General features: G+C 49.4%; 1 protein-coding gene across 1 annotated transcript; it reads left to right on the top strand.

Moving 5' to 3' along the window:
- The first annotated feature begins 7,142 nt into the window (after nt 1–7,142).
- AMER2 (APC membrane recruitment protein 2) lies at nt 7,143–16,399 on the top strand. Its single transcript, XM_057533238.1, has one exon. The coding sequence runs from the start codon at nt 7,179–7,181 to the stop codon at nt 8,964–8,966; it is 1,788 nt and encodes a 595-aa protein (XP_057389221.1). The 5' UTR covers nt 7,143–7,178; the 3' UTR covers nt 8,967–16,399.
- Nucleotides 16,400–17,910: the final 1,511 nt, after the last annotated feature.

Raw genomic sequence — 17,910 nt, forward strand, 5'->3', positions numbered from 1 at the left:
GGCAGTAACCGTGGTCAGGTGGTTAATTCCGTCTCTTTCAAACATTTACTAGATGTAATTGCCTTAAACAAAAAATATTCTCTTTGAAGGAGAAGGCTGCAGGGTATGAGAGAGCTGGACGTGGGTGATGGAGTTGGGGACCCAGAGGTCTTGGGATCTAAGACGCTGGCTTGTGCAAGAGGAGGTGGGAAGGAAGGTGAACCCCGGGGGGGAACTCCCTTCCCCGCGTGGCTGCAGGGTGGGTGGATCTGTGGCAGCTGTCTGCTCGAACCTCTTCTCTCCATCCCCAGTCGTAGGAATGCGGCCAGGCACGGATCCGACGGAATTTCCCACTCTCTCTGTCGCTAGATGCGGCCATATGACTAGTTGTCACCAACAGAACGTGAAAGGAAGTGAAATGCACCACATCTGAGCCAAAGCTTCTTCCAGGGTTTCTTCTCCCTTCCATCAGCTGGATGCAGATGGCAACAGGACCCCCGGGGAGACACGGGGGCGTGACGCCTGGGACCCTGCGTGGTTGATCACGTGGAGGAGACCCACTCCACTGATCTGAACACTCGCCCCGGACTGGGGGGTGAGCAAGAAACAGTCCTCCGTTGGGTTGAGTCATTATATTGGGGGATCTATTTGCTTTAGAAGCCAGCACAGTTCCAAGTAACACCTTAGAACAACCGAGGGAAGTAACCCAGCAGCCCACGAGACTCAGAAGGGGGAGATGGCGGCCCCAGAAAGCGAGGCATCAGCCTCTGATTGAGATGATGGAGCTACTCACCTGCAGGGGAAGAACCACACTCTTCACTCTCATCACCACCTTCGTTTCCCGAAAGTTAGGGTCCACTTCTGGGAGGTGGGCCCTCAGGCGCCACAAGGACTGACAGACACTACGTAGAAAACTGCCTGGCCATTTGTGACGCACCACGGGAATTTGCTGCAGCTCAGAGACACACAGAGGAGCTGGGGTCCCAGCCATCACGTGGGAGTGCATACTATTCGTTAGCTGTACGGGGGGCTGAGGGGAGGACAGTACTGTTCCAGATGGTTAGTATCCCGGCTCCAGTGGTTCAAAGCAGGACGATACGTATTCAGGGATTGTGTTCAGACTTGTTGGAACACAGACTATGAGAGCGAGTGTGTTGTGTGTTGTGTGTAGGGGGTTAGGGATGGGACAGGGCCAGGAAATTAGACTAGCGTAGGGAGGCAGAGAGGCAGGAAAAGAGAGAAGACTCACCTATTGAAGTCCAAAATAAACTTCGTAGCCCATGGCTAACACTGCCTCCAGGTCAGCCCCGAAGGAGTGGGGCTGGGACACCCCACGGGCTTAGGAAGCTGAGCGCCCTTGGGTGTGTCCCTGTGCCATTGCAGCAGCCAGGGGGAGGTGCTATGACGTGGGGCGGGGCAGGGAAGCAGGGCAACTTTCTCGAATCTCTTGAGTCTGAAGGGAAGTAGCTGAGAAAGGCAACCAGCAGCCCCTCGGGCATCTGCGTGGTCGTGATGAGGAGGTGCCTGGGCAGAGCACCTACCTGAGCCATGCAGGTGGTTTGTGCACACTGTCCGCTGAGAGGGCTGGACCAACCCTGTGTGTGGTGCTGCTTCCTGTGGAGAAGCTGATGCAGAGTGGCGCTCCTGTGAGAGGACAAAGGCACGCCGAGCGGCCGGGTGCTCGGGCTTTTGTGCTTGTTTGCAGCCTCTCCGGCTCACGCCGGTGAATTCCTGGGCCTGGCCTCCTTGTTAATAACGCCTGTGGGCCCACATCGTGGGCTCTGGTTCCGGTTAACATCCCTGCTAGGAGGAGACGATTCCCGCGGCTGAGTCTGGCCTTCCCGAACGTGCGTCACCCGGGACCGAGGCCTGGTGTCCGTCCACACGTCCTCTGCTACCTGACCTCATTCTGCCTGTTTTTGGCTTCCCTGCGGCCACCTTGGTGCCGACAGCTTGGAGAGACCCCGCCCTACTCTGCAATCTGGGATGGGATATTTTTTTCTTTTTTTTTTTTTTAACATTTTATTTTATATTGGAGTATAGTTGATTAACAATGTTGTGTTAGTTTGGGGATGGAATATTTTCTGAGTAGCTCCACCCAGGTAGCAGACCAGGAGAAAAGGGAACTGTTGAGTTACGTTCCTTCTGGATAATCCCGAGAGCCCCCAGGATCTCACAGATGGATGTTAGGACCTAGTCCTCGTGGCCACCTCCATTTTCTTATTTATTTATTTATTTATTTATTGTCTGCATTGGGTCTTCGTTGCTGCACACGGGCTTTCTCTAGTTGCGGCGAGCGGGGGCTACTCTTGTTGCGGTGCACGGGCTTCTCATTGCGGTGGCTTCTCTTGTTGCGGAGCACGGGCTCTAGGCGCGTGGGCTTCAGTAGTTGTGGCTCGTAGGCTCAGTAGTTGTGGCTTGTGGGCTCAGTAGTTGTGGCGCATGGGCTTCGTTGCTCCGCGGCATGTGGGATCTTCCCGGACCAGGGCTCGAACCCGTGTCCCCTGCATTGGCAGGCGGATTCTTAACCACTGCGCCACCAGGGAAGCCCCCATTTTCTTTCTTGTTCACTCTGGCTGGCAGTGGTTCTGTCCCCTCATTGCTGGCAACTCCAGAAGTGCCTCCCATGACCTTGAAATCCGCCAAGGGCCCCCACTTGCTGGAGCACCCATGCCCAGTTTGAGCCCAGCAACGTGGATGTCTGTGTCAAGGGCACTGGTGACTGCGCTGAAGAATGGAGGGGAGGGGTGCCACCACCATGCTGACAAGACGCTTGTTGCGGGTAGAATCGTGTCCCCACAAAGCTCTGTTGAAGTCCTAACCCCTGGCACCTGTGGATGCGACCTTATTTGGAAGCAGGGTCTTTGTAGGTGTGACTAAGGTGTAAGTTCAACATTGCGTGGAGGTGAGGCAGAGTTTAGGATGACGTGTCTGGAAGCCGAGGGACGCCAGGATTGCAGCCATCACCAGAAGCCACCTGAGAGGCATGGCCTCTGCCCAAATGCAGCGCTGCCAGCTGCTGCATGGCCCCTGCGCCCGGATCCCCGGCATTGCAGAGAAGCATTCATTTTGCTCTTATTTGGTCTCCTGTTGCACACCCCCGTGCCCCAGAATCCAGGTACAAACCCACGGGGCCCAGGCCGAGTGACATCTTCTGAGTGATGACCTGCTGAGCCCAGACCACCTCACGCACTGAGCTTCCCAGTCATTCCAGAGCCCACGTGGGTTCTCGCTCCTCATGGGGTGAGCTCTCTCTCCTCAGCAGCCCCAGTTGTGCACCGGGTTAATGTGGGAAATTACGAGTCGTGCTGGGCTTTTTACACCTGCATGTGACTCGTTAGAAATGAGTTCCTCCTCTGAATACACATATACCCGGAACAGCTATTAACCCACAGTGAAAGCTGATGTTCGGGAAAGTCAGGAATCAAAATATGAAAAAGGAAACATAAGACCTTCAATCTAGCTTGGGGCCTGCTGTGCTGAGACCCCTCTAGTCCTCATCCTGCCGGGCCTGGTCCACAGCACCCCTTCCCCAGGAAGGAGGGCACGGTAACCCCTGGCCAGGCTCCCTGCAGGGGGCACCCACTCGGGTCTCTCCTGGCAACTGTGCACTTCATCTTGTGGTCTCAGCTTGTTCGAGGCCCACAGCATCCCTCAGAGGGCAGGGCCAGGCCTGGGATTTGTGGACAGAGTAGACACTGGGTGAGGGTCAAGGCTCGCGAAGCTGGGGCTGTTCCTAGCAGTCCCCAGAACAAGGACTTTGGTTTGGAGCACAGTTGAGGTCTTCACTTACATCACAGGGCTTCTGACGCTTGCCCTGGAGAATAATCGTGGGGGCGGGAGTGCGGACGGACAGGAGTGGGGAGCTGGCATTTCCAGTGGGGCTGGGCTCCAGAGCAGCTAAGTGGCCTGAGGATGGGAGGTGTTGCTCCCGAGTCAAGCATCATTTTCAGACTTCATTGATTAAACATTATCCCTTTAAAGACCCAAAGCAAATTTAAAGTAGAGCCCGTGGTCTCCTTAATGGGGATGCTGTTGCAGGGGCAGCTCCTCTGGCAGCCACACCGTGGCTTGGAGGGCAGCTTGGAGCCCAGCTTTCTCCACGTTATGTTCTGGGTGGTTCCCTTGAGATGGAAAATTCCCCTCAGGAATCTTAGGACAAAGGCAGGGGCCAGGCTGGTTGGAAGACACCTGAGAAAGCAATTGATGGTGATGATGGTGATGATCATGATGATGATGGTGGTGGTGGTGGTGGTGGTGATGGTGGGCTCGCAAGTGATTCCTCATGCATTTCTCCAGTTTTCTTGTTTTGATTATCCTCCTCCAATGACAAGTACTCCCTTGTGCAGAAAAGACAAGCGTGCACACATCTCCAGCAGAAGGCATGTGCTGTGTACATTTGTGATGCATGCTGCCATTTTGGAAGAGCTTTACCCTGAAGCCCCAGAGACGCTTCCTCTATTCCCTTCTCCTCTAATTTTCTGTTCACTCTCTAATTTTGGGTGGGACGGGGCAGTGGCAAGCTGGAGGAGAAAGAATGAAAGAAGAAAGCATAACCCTAAACAGAGGTGCTTCTGGTAAAATGATCTTCACGGTCACGATCTGTCTTTCGGAGAAAAAGTCACCATTCTGTGCAATCTTGGCGTCCCCACGCTTGACCGTGAAGAGCAATGTAAGGTGTGAGGAGCCTTTGCAGGGATTCATGACGGTGGCCTTGACTTCAGTCTGCCACCCAACAGCATGGTTGGACCCTAACCATCACCCTCCCGAGTGGCCAGAGGGTCTCCCCATCTGTCTGGTCCTTTTGGTGAAGTCCTTGTAAGCTGGCCTCCCTCTGTTCTCTGTTGGTCCCCGTAACCAGGCCCTTGGGCTGGAGGACATCTGCGGGTCCCCACTCACACCACAGCTTTTAAAGCTCGCCTTCCCCGGGGCCCTCGGATGGTTCCTGCATGAGGGCTCCCTTCCACCTCAGGACCACCAGGGCACCTGCCCTAGGCTGAAGACTGCTTTGTCCCTTTCTCTTTGCGTTAGGTTTATGTCCCAAAGGAATAATATCCATCCCAAAGTCCTGGCCAGACTTCTTCCTGGGGTCCCAAGGATTCTCACGTAAATGAGACTCATTCAGTCCGTCCTGTGAGATCAGAGCGCTCCAGTAGATAAGCAGGTCCACCTTCTCCCAAATCTCAGGCTCAAGGATGGGGAAGGGAAGAGTTTTTATAGACCACTTCATTTCCTCCTGATCCCAGTCAGAAACTCTTTCAGACCCTGAAAGAGTTTAACCTTCCACCCCAGGGTTACTACAGTTCTGTAGTAACCCACGTAGCTAAGCAATTGCATGGTTTGTGTAAAAGAATTGAGAGGTTTTCAACTGTCCCCCAAGAGGTTGTGAAGAAATAACAAATGGGTTTCTCTTTATGGTTCTTCATACCTGTTTTCTCCCTATGGCAATGAGGACTCTGACTCATCAGGGCCAGTGGTCAGTTAGAATTGGGAAAAGTCTGTCTGGTCTCAGCTTTGCAGCCTGTCCTGGCAGAGATGCATGCAAATAGTGGGAGAGAGCTGGGAAGAAAACTCTTTCCTGAATCCAAACTCTGATTTCTCAATTTTAAAAGAGTGTCTTTGATCGAAATCAAAGCAGGGCGACTACTACAAAGAGGGCAACTATACAACTAATAACCCCAAGGCCTAAATTCATACCGTGTTCCATGCTACAGAAGCTGCAATGGTCGATATGTTATTAGTAACACTCCAAGTTCAGTCCATGGGGATTGGGGTTTCTGAGGCTTCTGAGTAGTGCACAACAAAACAAAGCTCAAGATGATTAGGGGAAAGATTGATATTTGTAGATATGTAAATATCACATGTTATTAAGTAATATTTAATGAATAACAAATACTGTATAATAACTACTATTCTTACATATTTATTACATAATATTATTAAATAATATGAAACATAGATGATATGTAGGCACATGCTTCTTCAAATTTCTTCTTATTTTGCTAATAAGCCCTCAGCCAGGATCATGAAATCCGTTGCCAAGTTTACCATATTAGCAGCCACTTTCAAAGTCAAAACATAGCAAAGATCCCCACATTGGGCTGTTCCCTGGGACAAGATTTCCTTTTTCCCAGACCAAGCAGGCAGACCAAGTGGCACTCAGGGACACTGCCAGGCTTTTCCTTGCCCCATAGAGGAGAGGACTGCAGGACAGTCCTGGGAGGTGGTCAACGGGGGTTGCAGCAGCAGGAGCAGGAGTAACGCATGTGTCCCGCCGGATGGAAAAGGAGAGGGTAGACCCTGGACTCCAAGGACGACCTGTGGAGTGGACCTCAAACCGGGTCCTCCTTCCTCAGCTCGGCCAGACTGGGTGGTGTCTTCTGTGACCTCAGCCCCAGTAGCTGGAGTCTGGGATAAAAGCCAAGGTTGTCCTAAAGGACCAGTCAGCTTCCACCCCAGGGAACTTGCACTTTCATTGCAGAGAGTTGCCGATTGGTATCTGACTAATGGCCGATGCTTTTGTAGCAAGAATCTGAACCTCAGTGATCGGGGTTCCCCATCGACCCGGGGGCTGTGCTCAGCCCTGGACAAGACAGATGTAAACAGACATCCTCCGTGCCCGCCGGGCTTGGTACCCAAATGATAAAAACGGACATCCAGGGCGTGGGAAAGGCATGAAGAGTCATGAAGTCCGGGTCGGGGGGTTAGAGAAATCAGTGTTTTGTGTTGGGTTGGATTTCTTTGTCCAATCGGGGGCATTTTGCGATCCACGATTGGGCTTCTGAAAAGAGCGATCAGGAGGAGGAATCTGAAGGTGGGTGAGACTGGATGGAATTTGCATTGCAAGATTACGGCTCTAATTTCTGCAATCAGCTCGAGGAGGCTCCGCTGCCCGCTCTCGCCGCAGAAGAGCTGCAGCACAAAGCCGAGCCGGACGCGAAGTGGGTTAGGGCGTTATATAAGCCCCGGCGGGAGGGGAGATGGTCTTTTCTGCGCGCTCCTCCCGCGGCGGCGGCGGCGGCGCGGCTCCGGTTGATTTAGAGCGCAGCTGACAGCGGGCTGGCGCGGCCGCGCTGACGCCAGGCTGCTGCGTCGCCATGGAGACGGGCGGGCGCGGCGCGGCTGTCAGCGGCGGGCGCGCGGCCGCGGGGGGCCGCCGGAGGAAGGCGCGGGCCGCGGCCGGGACCCTCGCGGCAGACATGGACTTGCATTGTGATCGCGCCGCCGAGCCACCGGCCGCCGAGCCGCCGTCGGGCAAGATTAACAGAGCCGCCTTCAAACTGTTCAAGAAGAGGAAGCCGGGCGGCGCGATGCCCAGCATCTTCGGGGTCAAAAACAAAGGGGACGGGAAGGGCGCGGGGCCCGCGGGGCTGGTGCGCAGCCGGACGCACGACGGGCTGGCCGAGGCGCTGGCGGTGGAGGGCGGCCGCCGCGAGGAACCGCGCGCGGGCGGCGGGGACGGGGCGCGGCCGGGCCCCGCGGCCCCCCGGGCGGCCCCGGGCGGCGCGGGCCCGGCGGCTGGCGGCTCGGTGGCCAAGTCGCACAGCTTCTTCTCGCTCCTGCGGAAGAACGGGCGGCCCGAGAGCGGCGGGGCGGAGCAGGCCGACGCGGGCAAGGCCGGCGGCAGACAAAAGCGGGGGCTGCGGGGGCTCCTGGGCGGCGTGCGCTGGCGCAGGAAGGACCGGCGGCCCAAGGACGCGGCGCCGGCCGGGCGCGCGGGGGCCCCGGGCAGCCTGGCGCGGCCGGGCTCGCTCACCGCCAGCCTGGAGTGCGTCAAGGAGGAGGCGCCCGCGGCCGCGTGCGAGCCGGAGCCAGCAGGTGAGCCCGCGGCGGGGGAGCCGGAGCCGGCCTGCGCCCCGGGAGAGGGCGCCGCGGGACCCGGGCGCGCCGAGCGGCCCCGCGCGCCCCCCGAGCCCGAGCCCGAGTCGCGCGCCGGGGAGGGCCGGCCGGCCGAGGACGCCGCGGGGCCCGGGGCCGCGCCGGCCGAGACTGCGCCCCGGCCCGACTCCGAAGGCGGCCGCGCGCCCGCCGCCCCCGACCCTTCTTCGGTCGATCCGCCCTCCGACCCATCGGCCGATCGTATTTGTCTGATGTTCTCTGACGTGACTTCACTGAAAAGCTTTGACTCTCTTACAGGCTGCGGAGATATTATCGCAGACCCCGAGGACGAGGCAGGGCCCAGCTGTGCCAGGCATGCCCCCGCGCCGGGCCAGCCGGGCCCCGCCCAAAAGCCCCCCGGCGTGGTGGCCTACCAGGGAGGCGGGGAGGAGATGGCGAGCCCGGCCGAGGCGGACGACTCGTACCTGCAGGAGTTCTGGGACATGCTCTCCCAGACCGAGGACCAGGGCCCCGGGCCCCAGCAGGGGGCGGCCCCGGCGGCGGCGGCGGCGCCCGAAGCGCAGGTGGCCTCCGAGACCCCCAAGGACGCGTCCTCGGTCAAGCGCCGGAGGCTGCACCGGCTCCCCACGGAGCTCCAGCCGAAGGAGGAGCCCAAGCACCCGGACGAGGAGCCGCAGGAAGGCGTCCCCAACAGCGACGAGGGCTACTGGGACTCCCCCACCCCCGGGCCGCGGGAGGACGGCTCGGGCGGCGGCGTGAGGAAGGCGGGCGTCCCCCGGGACAGCGACAGCGGTGACGCGCTCTACGACCTATACGCCGAGCCCGATGGAAGCCCCGCGGCCCTGCCCGCCGCCGCTGAGGACACATCCTGCTCGTCCCGGTTAAAGCCCGTGTCTCCGGTCACCGTCACCTGTGCCCTGCGAACGCCGGGGAGCTTGCCGAAGGACTCCAAGATCCCGATCAGCATCAAGCACCTCGCGAACCTTCCACCCAGCCACCCGGTGGTGCACCAGCAACCAGCTAGGAGCGAGCTGCCCAGAACCAAAATCCCCGTGTCCAAGGTGCTGGTCCGCCGGGTCAGCAGCCGGGGCTTGGCCGGGACCACCCTCCGGGCCGCGGCGTGCCACGACAGTGCCAAAAAGTTGTGAGGTCTCCGAGGCCGAGGTGGAGGGGCCGCTTGTCGAGGAACACAACTTTCCCCGGAAACCACTGCGGCAAGTTTTGCACCCCTCAAAGAAAGGCCTTTCGGACCGTCCCTGCTCCGAGCCTGGACCAAGGAGGTCTTTGTGTCGCCAGCAGGGGCAGGATACACCAGGCAGGGGATGCCACACGCGGGATTTCCCCTCCAGATAAGTCCCTGAGAGTTATTTTCAAGCACTTTTTTTTTCTTTTTTACCTTTTTAAAAATCTTTTTTTTCTTTCTTTTTTCTTTAATGCACTGAATGCTAGGAAGTCACCTTTACTTGCCTTTGCAGAAGACAGAACTTAATCCAATCTAAGGAAGCGTCACGCCATGATATTTGGCTGTGCCGTGTCCAGCGGGCCTGCAGGAACCATCGGGAGAATCAGAGGAGCCCTCCTCTTCCTGACACTTTCCTTCCTTCCTTTTCCTTTTCCTTTCCAGGGGAAAAAAAAAAAAAAGGACCCTTTGCTGTATCACTGTGTGGAAAACACCTACAAAGCTGAGTCAGGTAATTTACCTGATGAGCGGAAGCATCACTGATTGGCAGAAACCCCGGTACTTTCAGTTGCTAGGTGTGCAAATAGGTATTTATCTACCACTAGGACGATCAAGGAGAGTTTGGGTTTGGTGGGTTTATTTCGATCATTTGTTTGGAGAGAAAAAAAAAGCTCAGCAGAGCAGGTTTCCCTCCCTTTTTTTTTTCCACCCAGTGCAGAGATCAAGATCAGGGAAAGATTGCACTAAATGCCAACAGACACAGTGTTTTAGCATTTATAAACTGTAACCTTTTCATGTGTAGATGATGCATATTTTACAGATTATCCAGCTGTCAACCTTTTATAATCTGTCCGTAACCTCGAGTTTAAAATCTGGTTTTATAGCTAGACACGATAACCGTTCCCAAACCATTGATGGTCTTTTATGTACTCTAAGTGGAAGCAATTCTGTTTTTGTTTTATGTGGGTTCTCTGGCTTTCAGTGCAGGAAAAATAATCTATTGTGTTGATGTCCCAAAGGAATGGTTCTGCCTTGTCTTGGGTTAAGAGTCTGTTTGTTTTTCACCCCAGACCCTGGTTTTCAGAGATTTTACCTTGGCTATAAAAATTTTGGATTCAACCGTTTCTCAGTATGGGGAGTCCAAAACGAGGAACACATAAAGAAAAACAATAGAAGATGTAGTTTTTCATGTCATTTGACTTCTGCTTTATAGACTTAGGACTGAGCCACGTATGTTCAGAATATGACACTGGGAAGCTTATGTATCATAAACATTGTGTGCCAAGATTATTTTTGAAAAGTGGTTGACTTATATGTGTGTTTTCTATTATTTTAGATGAAATATTTATTTCAGAAAGCATTACCATATGCCTCGATAGTTTGAATGATAAACTGAAGCCGTTCCTAGAATGCTGTTAGGGTCTAATGATTATAGAATATCCTCTTTGAAATGTATTTCAGTGTATTTAATCAAAAGACCAGAGCTTCGACTAGGAGATGATTCACAGTATCGGGAAGGTTACACATATTCAAGTGAAACTACACACACGTAAAAGACATGCACACTTCTCTCTAACTCTCATTTTCCAGAGAGATTCCCTGAGTAATGAACTGGTAGTACCCGTTTTTTAAGTTAGTTTTCTGTTTTATAAAGGAAAGAAAAAGGCAAGTTAAGTATATGAAAACTCATTTTAATAATATGAAAGGAGTAACAAAATAAACAGATATCAGAGGAATACAAATCCGCGCCAGTAGCACAAAGCAGGTTGTTCCCCATTTTAAATCTGCGGTGATTCAATTAGAAGCGGTGGTAGAGATTGGCTAAATTTCTTTATTATTCAGATTACTGGCTTTTATTGTGTCATGTCAGATCCTTAATGTGATTTTAAAGTAGTGTTTTAATATTTAATTTCCTTATGTCTGTAGATGAGGTCTTGTAGGCAGACATAGCCTTAAGCACTCTGAATACACCACCAGGAATTCATAAAGCGGCTCACATTCACACGTGCTCACGCACTCAGCTGTGTACAACTAGCAGACAAAGGCGTTCACCGTACACTTGGAGATGTTTTAGAAATTAGTTCTGTCTTGAGAAAGGGATTTGAATATGATTCAACGCTGATAGTATTACTTAGACTCCAGATACATTCATTTTCCCCCAGTGAATGGGAAGAACATACATTTTATTCCTAGCTGTAAAACAAAGGATCTTTCTTTTCTTCCTGTGCATCTTCTTGCAGGGGTTAGAGTCTCCCCTGCATGAGTCCATGACAGAGTTATATCTGTTCACTTGTTCAATTGCACAGTGAAGGTAGGAGGCCCTGAAGGACTCATGAGGACATTGTAATAGTAAAGGCAACCTATTTATCTATTTTGTAAGCACTGGAACAAAGTATTTTTGCTTTCACAGTTTTGGGACTTGTTTCCACATTTACACCACTGTGCTGTGTCTTGTTTTTATAAGTAAAGGAAAATGTCAGCAACGTTTGCCTTATTTTCCCCCTGCCTGTCAGTGAACCACTTATGCAAGATTTAAACTATTTTCTTTTTTGTTCTTTTTTCCATATATTTTCCATGTTTTTTTGTTTTTGTTTTTGTTTTTGTTTTGACTCTATCTTTAAGAATTCCACCCACACCAGTCAAATGAAGGATTCAGGCAATGAATTAAATGGCCTCAATCACCTGATGGCAAATCAAGACCAGTACAGGGAGGTGTGTCTTAACCTTTTCCAACCACAGACAAGGGATGGTAGTTGCCTTTTTGTACCAAGGGCTACTTTCTCTCATTCATGTTCATGGGGATTGTTTCCTAGGATTTTAATGGATTTACATTCCAGTTGTTATAGGTTGGCCAAAAAGTTTGTTCAGGTTTTTCCATAAGATGTTACTTTTTGGCCAACCCAATATTAATGCATTGCCTAATTTGGTCATATTTGCTGATTTTTTAGGGAAAGGATTGGATGTGGGCTGCTGACACCTTTCCTGTGTATCTGTGTTTCTGAGATACTCGGTTGATTAAGTCCCGTTAGTCAGAGTTGGCCAAATTGTATAGGAAAAAGTCACATGGATTGTTGGCCCTGAATTTGTCAGTCAGTTCAATAGCTCTGCACAAAGACAGCCTGACTTCAGTGTCTGCATTACCTGGGCAGTGTTACTTGGGCCAGTGTGCTTCGGTACTAATGCTTTCATGCTTCCGTTAGCCCTATAGCATTTTGAGTAATCGCAAGAGGAAATAGATTTGTGTCATTTCACCTAATAACAACAATGGAATGAAGACTGTTAAGGACTTCCTTTAGCTCCATTTCCCACAGATTATCTGCCTATTTAAATACAAAGTGTGTGAGATCTATGAAAGTGATGACTTAGGAGTTTAAGGGTATCTGCCTATTTAAATACAAAGTGTGTGAGATCTATGAAAGTGATGACTTAGGAGTTTAAGGGTTTATTCATTAATCTCAGAAGTAGTGTTCAGGTATTGGCACTCCCATGAATATTCATATAACCCTTTGCCTACACAGTTGTCAAAGTAAAAAGATGGTATTAGGGACCGAGACATCTTTGGCTGAACTTTCCAAGTTTTCATTATTTACGTCTTTGTCAGATTAATTTTCAGCAACCTTTTACTGTTAACTTTGTATGAAGAGATTGGTTAGTGAGCGTGCCGTCCTCTCCCTCGGTCTCCATCATGTTTGCTTGGTGCCCTCAGGTAGCAGTGCTGGGACACTGCTCAGGATGTTCGCCTGTTCTGACATTCGTACAGTGGAACTCAGTCCCCGTTTGTAGTCGTTCCTGATTTCTCTCCTGAAGTAGGACTGTCTGGACGTGGCCCCCTGTGCTTGGCTTCTACATTCACAGGCACTTAGCTCCCTCTATCACTGTTAAGAAATTAATCCAAGAATTTTATGCCCTTCAACATATGGAAAAAGAATCACACTTGCCTCTTATTTCCCACCACTGAGGACGGCCCATAAGAAGTACCTGAATGAAATAAGAGGAGAAACCCAAATACCCCGGCCCAATCCCATTTCCCTCCCCCTAGCCAGGCAGACCGAGGGATGAACAACACAGTTCTTATTTAGGAATTTTCAATTCTCCACGCACGAACATTTATAAAGCAGTTTAGGAGCCAAAGGCTAGCATGGCAGCCTGGTCTCTCGGGTGGGAAAGCCAGAGGCCAGCATTTACTTGGTGAAGAGAGGAGGCTCTAAGTGTCAGGTGACGTGGTCACGTGGTCCCTCCTCCAGGCAGGCACCCATCCTGCGACCCCATGCTGCTCTGAAGGTTCTCCAATGGCCGTGCCGGATGGCTTCTTACAGCCTTTTCACTGTGATGACCGCTGAGATGAGACAGTTCGTTGTAACAATAGCCACTCACAAGGAAAGTTGTTGTCTCCCTGCAGATAATGTTTCTAAGGACTGATTCAGAGTGGTCGTTTCATGATTATGGAAAGCAGCTCCTTCTCAAGCTGCAAAACAAAAGGTTAAAATAGCCTCTAAGCCTCCAGAACTGAAACTGGGCACATTTTATGACTGATATTTACTTTAATTCAGTGTAACACATATTCACGGGGCATATACTGGATCTCATGCTTAATAAAAACCCATTCAGTTTGGAGCTCACAAGTAGCTGTACTATAATCAGACATTCCTAATATTCATTAAAAACACCTTTATTTTATTTTACCTACTTTTATTTTGTATTTTTTGCTGATAGTCTGTGGGGTGGAGCAGGGTGGGGTGAGATTGAATGAGGGGGGTATGGATTAAGTCACACAGATTCCTCTAAAAGTAAGAATAGTAATTACAACAAGGGTTAACGTGTGTTGAGTACTTACTACGTGTCAGCCTCTTCCAGGAGCTTTACAAATATTTACCTAGCCCTCTCACAGCCATGTGGGTTAGGTAATACTATCTCCCTCACAGAGCATATTTAATTCATCCTTTTGGTTTGTTTCTACCCCGTTCATTCCATCCATGCATCCATCCATCTCTTTCTCTCTCTTCACCTAGGACAGGGATAGACACTCTTTAGTGACTTACAGTAATACAAGAGCTAAGAGCTGCTAAATCGCATCACCAGCTCACTTTCAATAGAAAAAGAGCCAACCCATGTCACGCAGCTGAGAACTGGTTTTGTGTCCGAGATGTTGGTACTCACATCATTCCAGGGGAAGGCTGCTGCTGGGTTCCAGAGGCAAACAGTCTGCCTTGCTTTGGAGGGATCCTCGCCTTTTGGGGATTAACTTCAAAAGTGTAGACGGACATCTCTTCTGTTGTCATGATGATACCTGTGCCCTGATAGGATTTCAATCATGTCGAGCACGTTTCACTTGTTTTTCTACCTGAAGCCCAGTCCAAGCTGGTTCTGGGTGTCCTGGGTTGTTTGCTGAGATAGTAGCTGGCTCCGTGACGCCTCGCCTTGACGCGGTTCTGAACTGCAGAGACACGCTCCCGGCTCTTTAGAAAGTAGCGCGTCCCACGTTCTGCCTCCGACCGTTGAATCCTGGCCTCGATTTTCTGATTCATTCATTCATTCAACTCATATTTCTTGCACACCTATAAGTCAGTCACTGTGAATTTGAGTATTTTATATTTAATTAAAGTAGCCTAACCTATGCTGTGTGTTTACCGCGAGCTGAGATGATGCTCTGTTTTCTTTGACATTCTGTCCACGAGAACCAGGCAAGGCGGGGCTTGGCTTTGTCCTACAGAGGAAGAAAATGACGAAAAGGTGGAATACCTTGTCCGAAGCCACCCATTTAGCAAGCAGTGGACGGAATGTGAACCAGAAGTCTAACTCTACTGCTTGTGCTTTAATTACAAACCTTTTTTTTTAGCCATATGATTCAATTCTTGTATGATTTAGTAAGAAACTGATCAAAGTTCTGAACCGCAGGAGCCAAACCAGATTTTTATGATGGTGAATACCATTAAAATGACGACTATTTCATTTAAAAGTGAACTTGGTTTTTTAAAAAAATTATTTGATGCCTTTTGTACATGCAAGCCTGAAAGGTAGATCTCAGAGCTATCAGGGTTTTTTGGGTTTTTTTTCACACCTGACCAGTCAAAAATTTGGGCCATAGTAACCCATTATTACATGCTAGCAGGCCTGCATACAGATTTTATAATCTGATGACTGCTTTGTCAATAATAAAAACCTACAAAAGCATTTTATTCATATACGGGCTGCCCACGCTTGATGAAATGCTTTTTTAATGAGAAGCAGTGAAAGAATTCAGTCACAGGTGATCATTGTGTTGAATTGTACACTGGGGTTATTTTTGGAAATTATTCAGTAATTGGGTAGAGTAACTTTCTGCTCTATGTGAGAAGATAGATTTTTAATAAAATACAGCCTAGGTCATTGGTTATTAGAGGCATAATAAACTTTCTCAGATCCCTATCTGGATGATTAATACACTAAAAAAGAAAATACTAAAAATATCTGGTCATATTACACAAGGGTCTTGAAGTGACACACAGGAAATACTTGTTATCATGTCATAAGATGAAATGGACCAAGGGAGCCTGGAGGAATTCATAAACCTTCTCAAATAACTACCTTACAAACCACGAATCCCCCACCACACAGTTATTTCTAAATAAAGGAGGAGAAACTCTAACAAAATAATATCTAGCATGTTTACTGCTTCCAGGATACATTTAACTGAACATGGAGGATCCGATGGTGGTCTTTTTACCAAGAATATCGGGGAAAATGGTTTAGATGTTATAGACAAAGTAAATTCCTGTCATTTTTTAATGGACTCCAGCTACGTACCAGGCTCATTGCTAACTTCAGGTTTTGCCCAAGTTATTTATAGGAAATATCTCAGTGTAATAGAGGGAATTGCAGGTTATTTGAAAATAAAGACAAAGACAACCCAAATGAGAAACTCCATTTCTAGAATTAGTTTTCCTGAAAGTCAGGCATGTCTCTGAGGACAAGCTTTTGGCTGTATTATTTTTGTGCACAGGAGGAAAGTTGTTAGTAGGTTTATAGATATTATTTTTATAATAGAATGTTAAAGTCCCCCCAAACATCAAAAATTGTCTCCTAAAATTACTCTATGTTTTTAAGACTTGTTCTAAAAAAGGGTTCTAAATAGCAATAGGGTCTTTTCTCTTTTCTCCTCTCCAGTGGTTTAATGGGATAGATGAACCAATGTTTATATTTTTAAACCTGTAAATATTTTATTTTGGGTATTTTGTATATTTGTTGATATAATTCCATTTCGTGCATATGTATCACCGTGCATGTTGCTGGTTTTGATAGTCACTCTCTTAATGAATGTAAGAAGCTTGGACTAATAGCACTTCTCTTCATTCAAACATCGTAAAATGAAAATACAGCACTGCCATTTGAAATGTTGTGTTTAATTCAGTCAATAAATTTTGTTGCTCCTTTACATTGATGGTGAAGTCTGTTGGTGGTTATTTTTCCGGGATAAATTTTATTTCCAGCCGCTTCAATTTTTAGAATTTATACTAATGATGATAATGACGGTGTGTGTGTGGTGTGTGTGTGTCTGTGTGTGTGTGTGTGTTTGACCAACAGGAGGCCTGTATTTCTTTCCACACTTTGTGAACAGGTGAAAAGTTACTGTTTGCTTTGAGCAGGTGCCTTTGGACAAGCTCGTTCGGTGTTCTGACTCTGATCTGATTTCTGAGGCTTTTACTCGGAGAATCTCTGTTCCTTGTAACCCTCCTCGAGTTGGACTCACCTGCTGTGTGTGGCCGCAGGGAGCAGCGAACTGGAGTCTTTCTGAAGAGCTGTTTCCTGTTCTGTGTCGTTTGGGGGGTTGTTTTCACTTCATCTGTCTAACAATTCAAACCCATAGTACTTTTGAAACAATGTGAAGAATAATGAGATTGCGCCATCTTGTTTGAAAAATAAGAATCGGAGTCTGCCTAGATTGTTTGGAAGTCTACTTCCCTTAGAATGGGCTTGTCCACGCTGCGCTTACTTACATTTCTCTTTTTATTTATTTATTTATTTATTTATTTATTTATTTATTTATTTTTGGCTGCGTTGGGTCTTCGCTGCTGCGCACAGGCTTTCTCTAGTTGCAGCGAGCGGGGGCTACTCTTCATTGCGGTGCGCGGGCTTCTCATTGCGGTGGCTTCTCGTTGCGGAACGCGGGCTCTAGACACGCGGGCTTCAGTAGCTGTGGCTCACGTGCTCAGTAGCTGTGGCATGTGCGCTCAGTAGTTGTGGCGCACGGGCCCAGTTGCTCCGCGGCATGTGGGATCTTCCCAGACCAGGGATCGAACCCGTGTCCCCTGCATTGGCAGGCGGATTCTTAACCACTGGGCCACCGGGGAAGCCCACATTTCTCTTAAATAACAAGAAAAAACTCATATTTATCTTTAGAACCTGATTAGCATAAACTTCCAAAGGGAGATCTGATTTGTACAGAGAAGAGTCAGAGTAAATGGACATAGAACCACAAATAGACAAGAGATTCACAAAACCTGGACGCCTTTGCTGGCTCCCCCTTTTCCCAGCCCACATCGTTCCTCCTCTTCCCACTTTTCCTCGAATTCACACAGAAGGCACCTGACAATAACACACTCAATCTCCCTTTCATGAGGCCATGAGGAAACTAAAGCCCAGGAGTGCCATGACTTTCCTGAGGCCTCTGAGGTGGTGAAGTTGGTAAAAAGAGACTGAGTTTGGGAACCAAACAGAATCGGGGTTTGAATTCTGGTTTGGACACTTACCAGCTCTGTGAATCCAGGCAGTTTCCCGAACTTCTCTGAGCCACAGTTTCCCGCTCTGTACAAGGATAAGGAGATTTAATTTACAGGGTAGTTGTACCATGATTAACTTTCAGAAAGATAGGTGTTGAAGACATAGTATATTTTTTGTATATGTTAGTTGAGCTCCTTTTGCTTTTTAAAAAGGGG

This window comes from Balaenoptera acutorostrata, chromosome 18 (genome assembly GCF_949987535.1).
Source record: "Balaenoptera acutorostrata chromosome 18, mBalAcu1.1, whole genome shotgun sequence".
Classification (NCBI taxonomy): Eukaryota; Metazoa; Chordata; class Mammalia; order Artiodactyla; family Balaenopteridae; genus Balaenoptera; species Balaenoptera acutorostrata.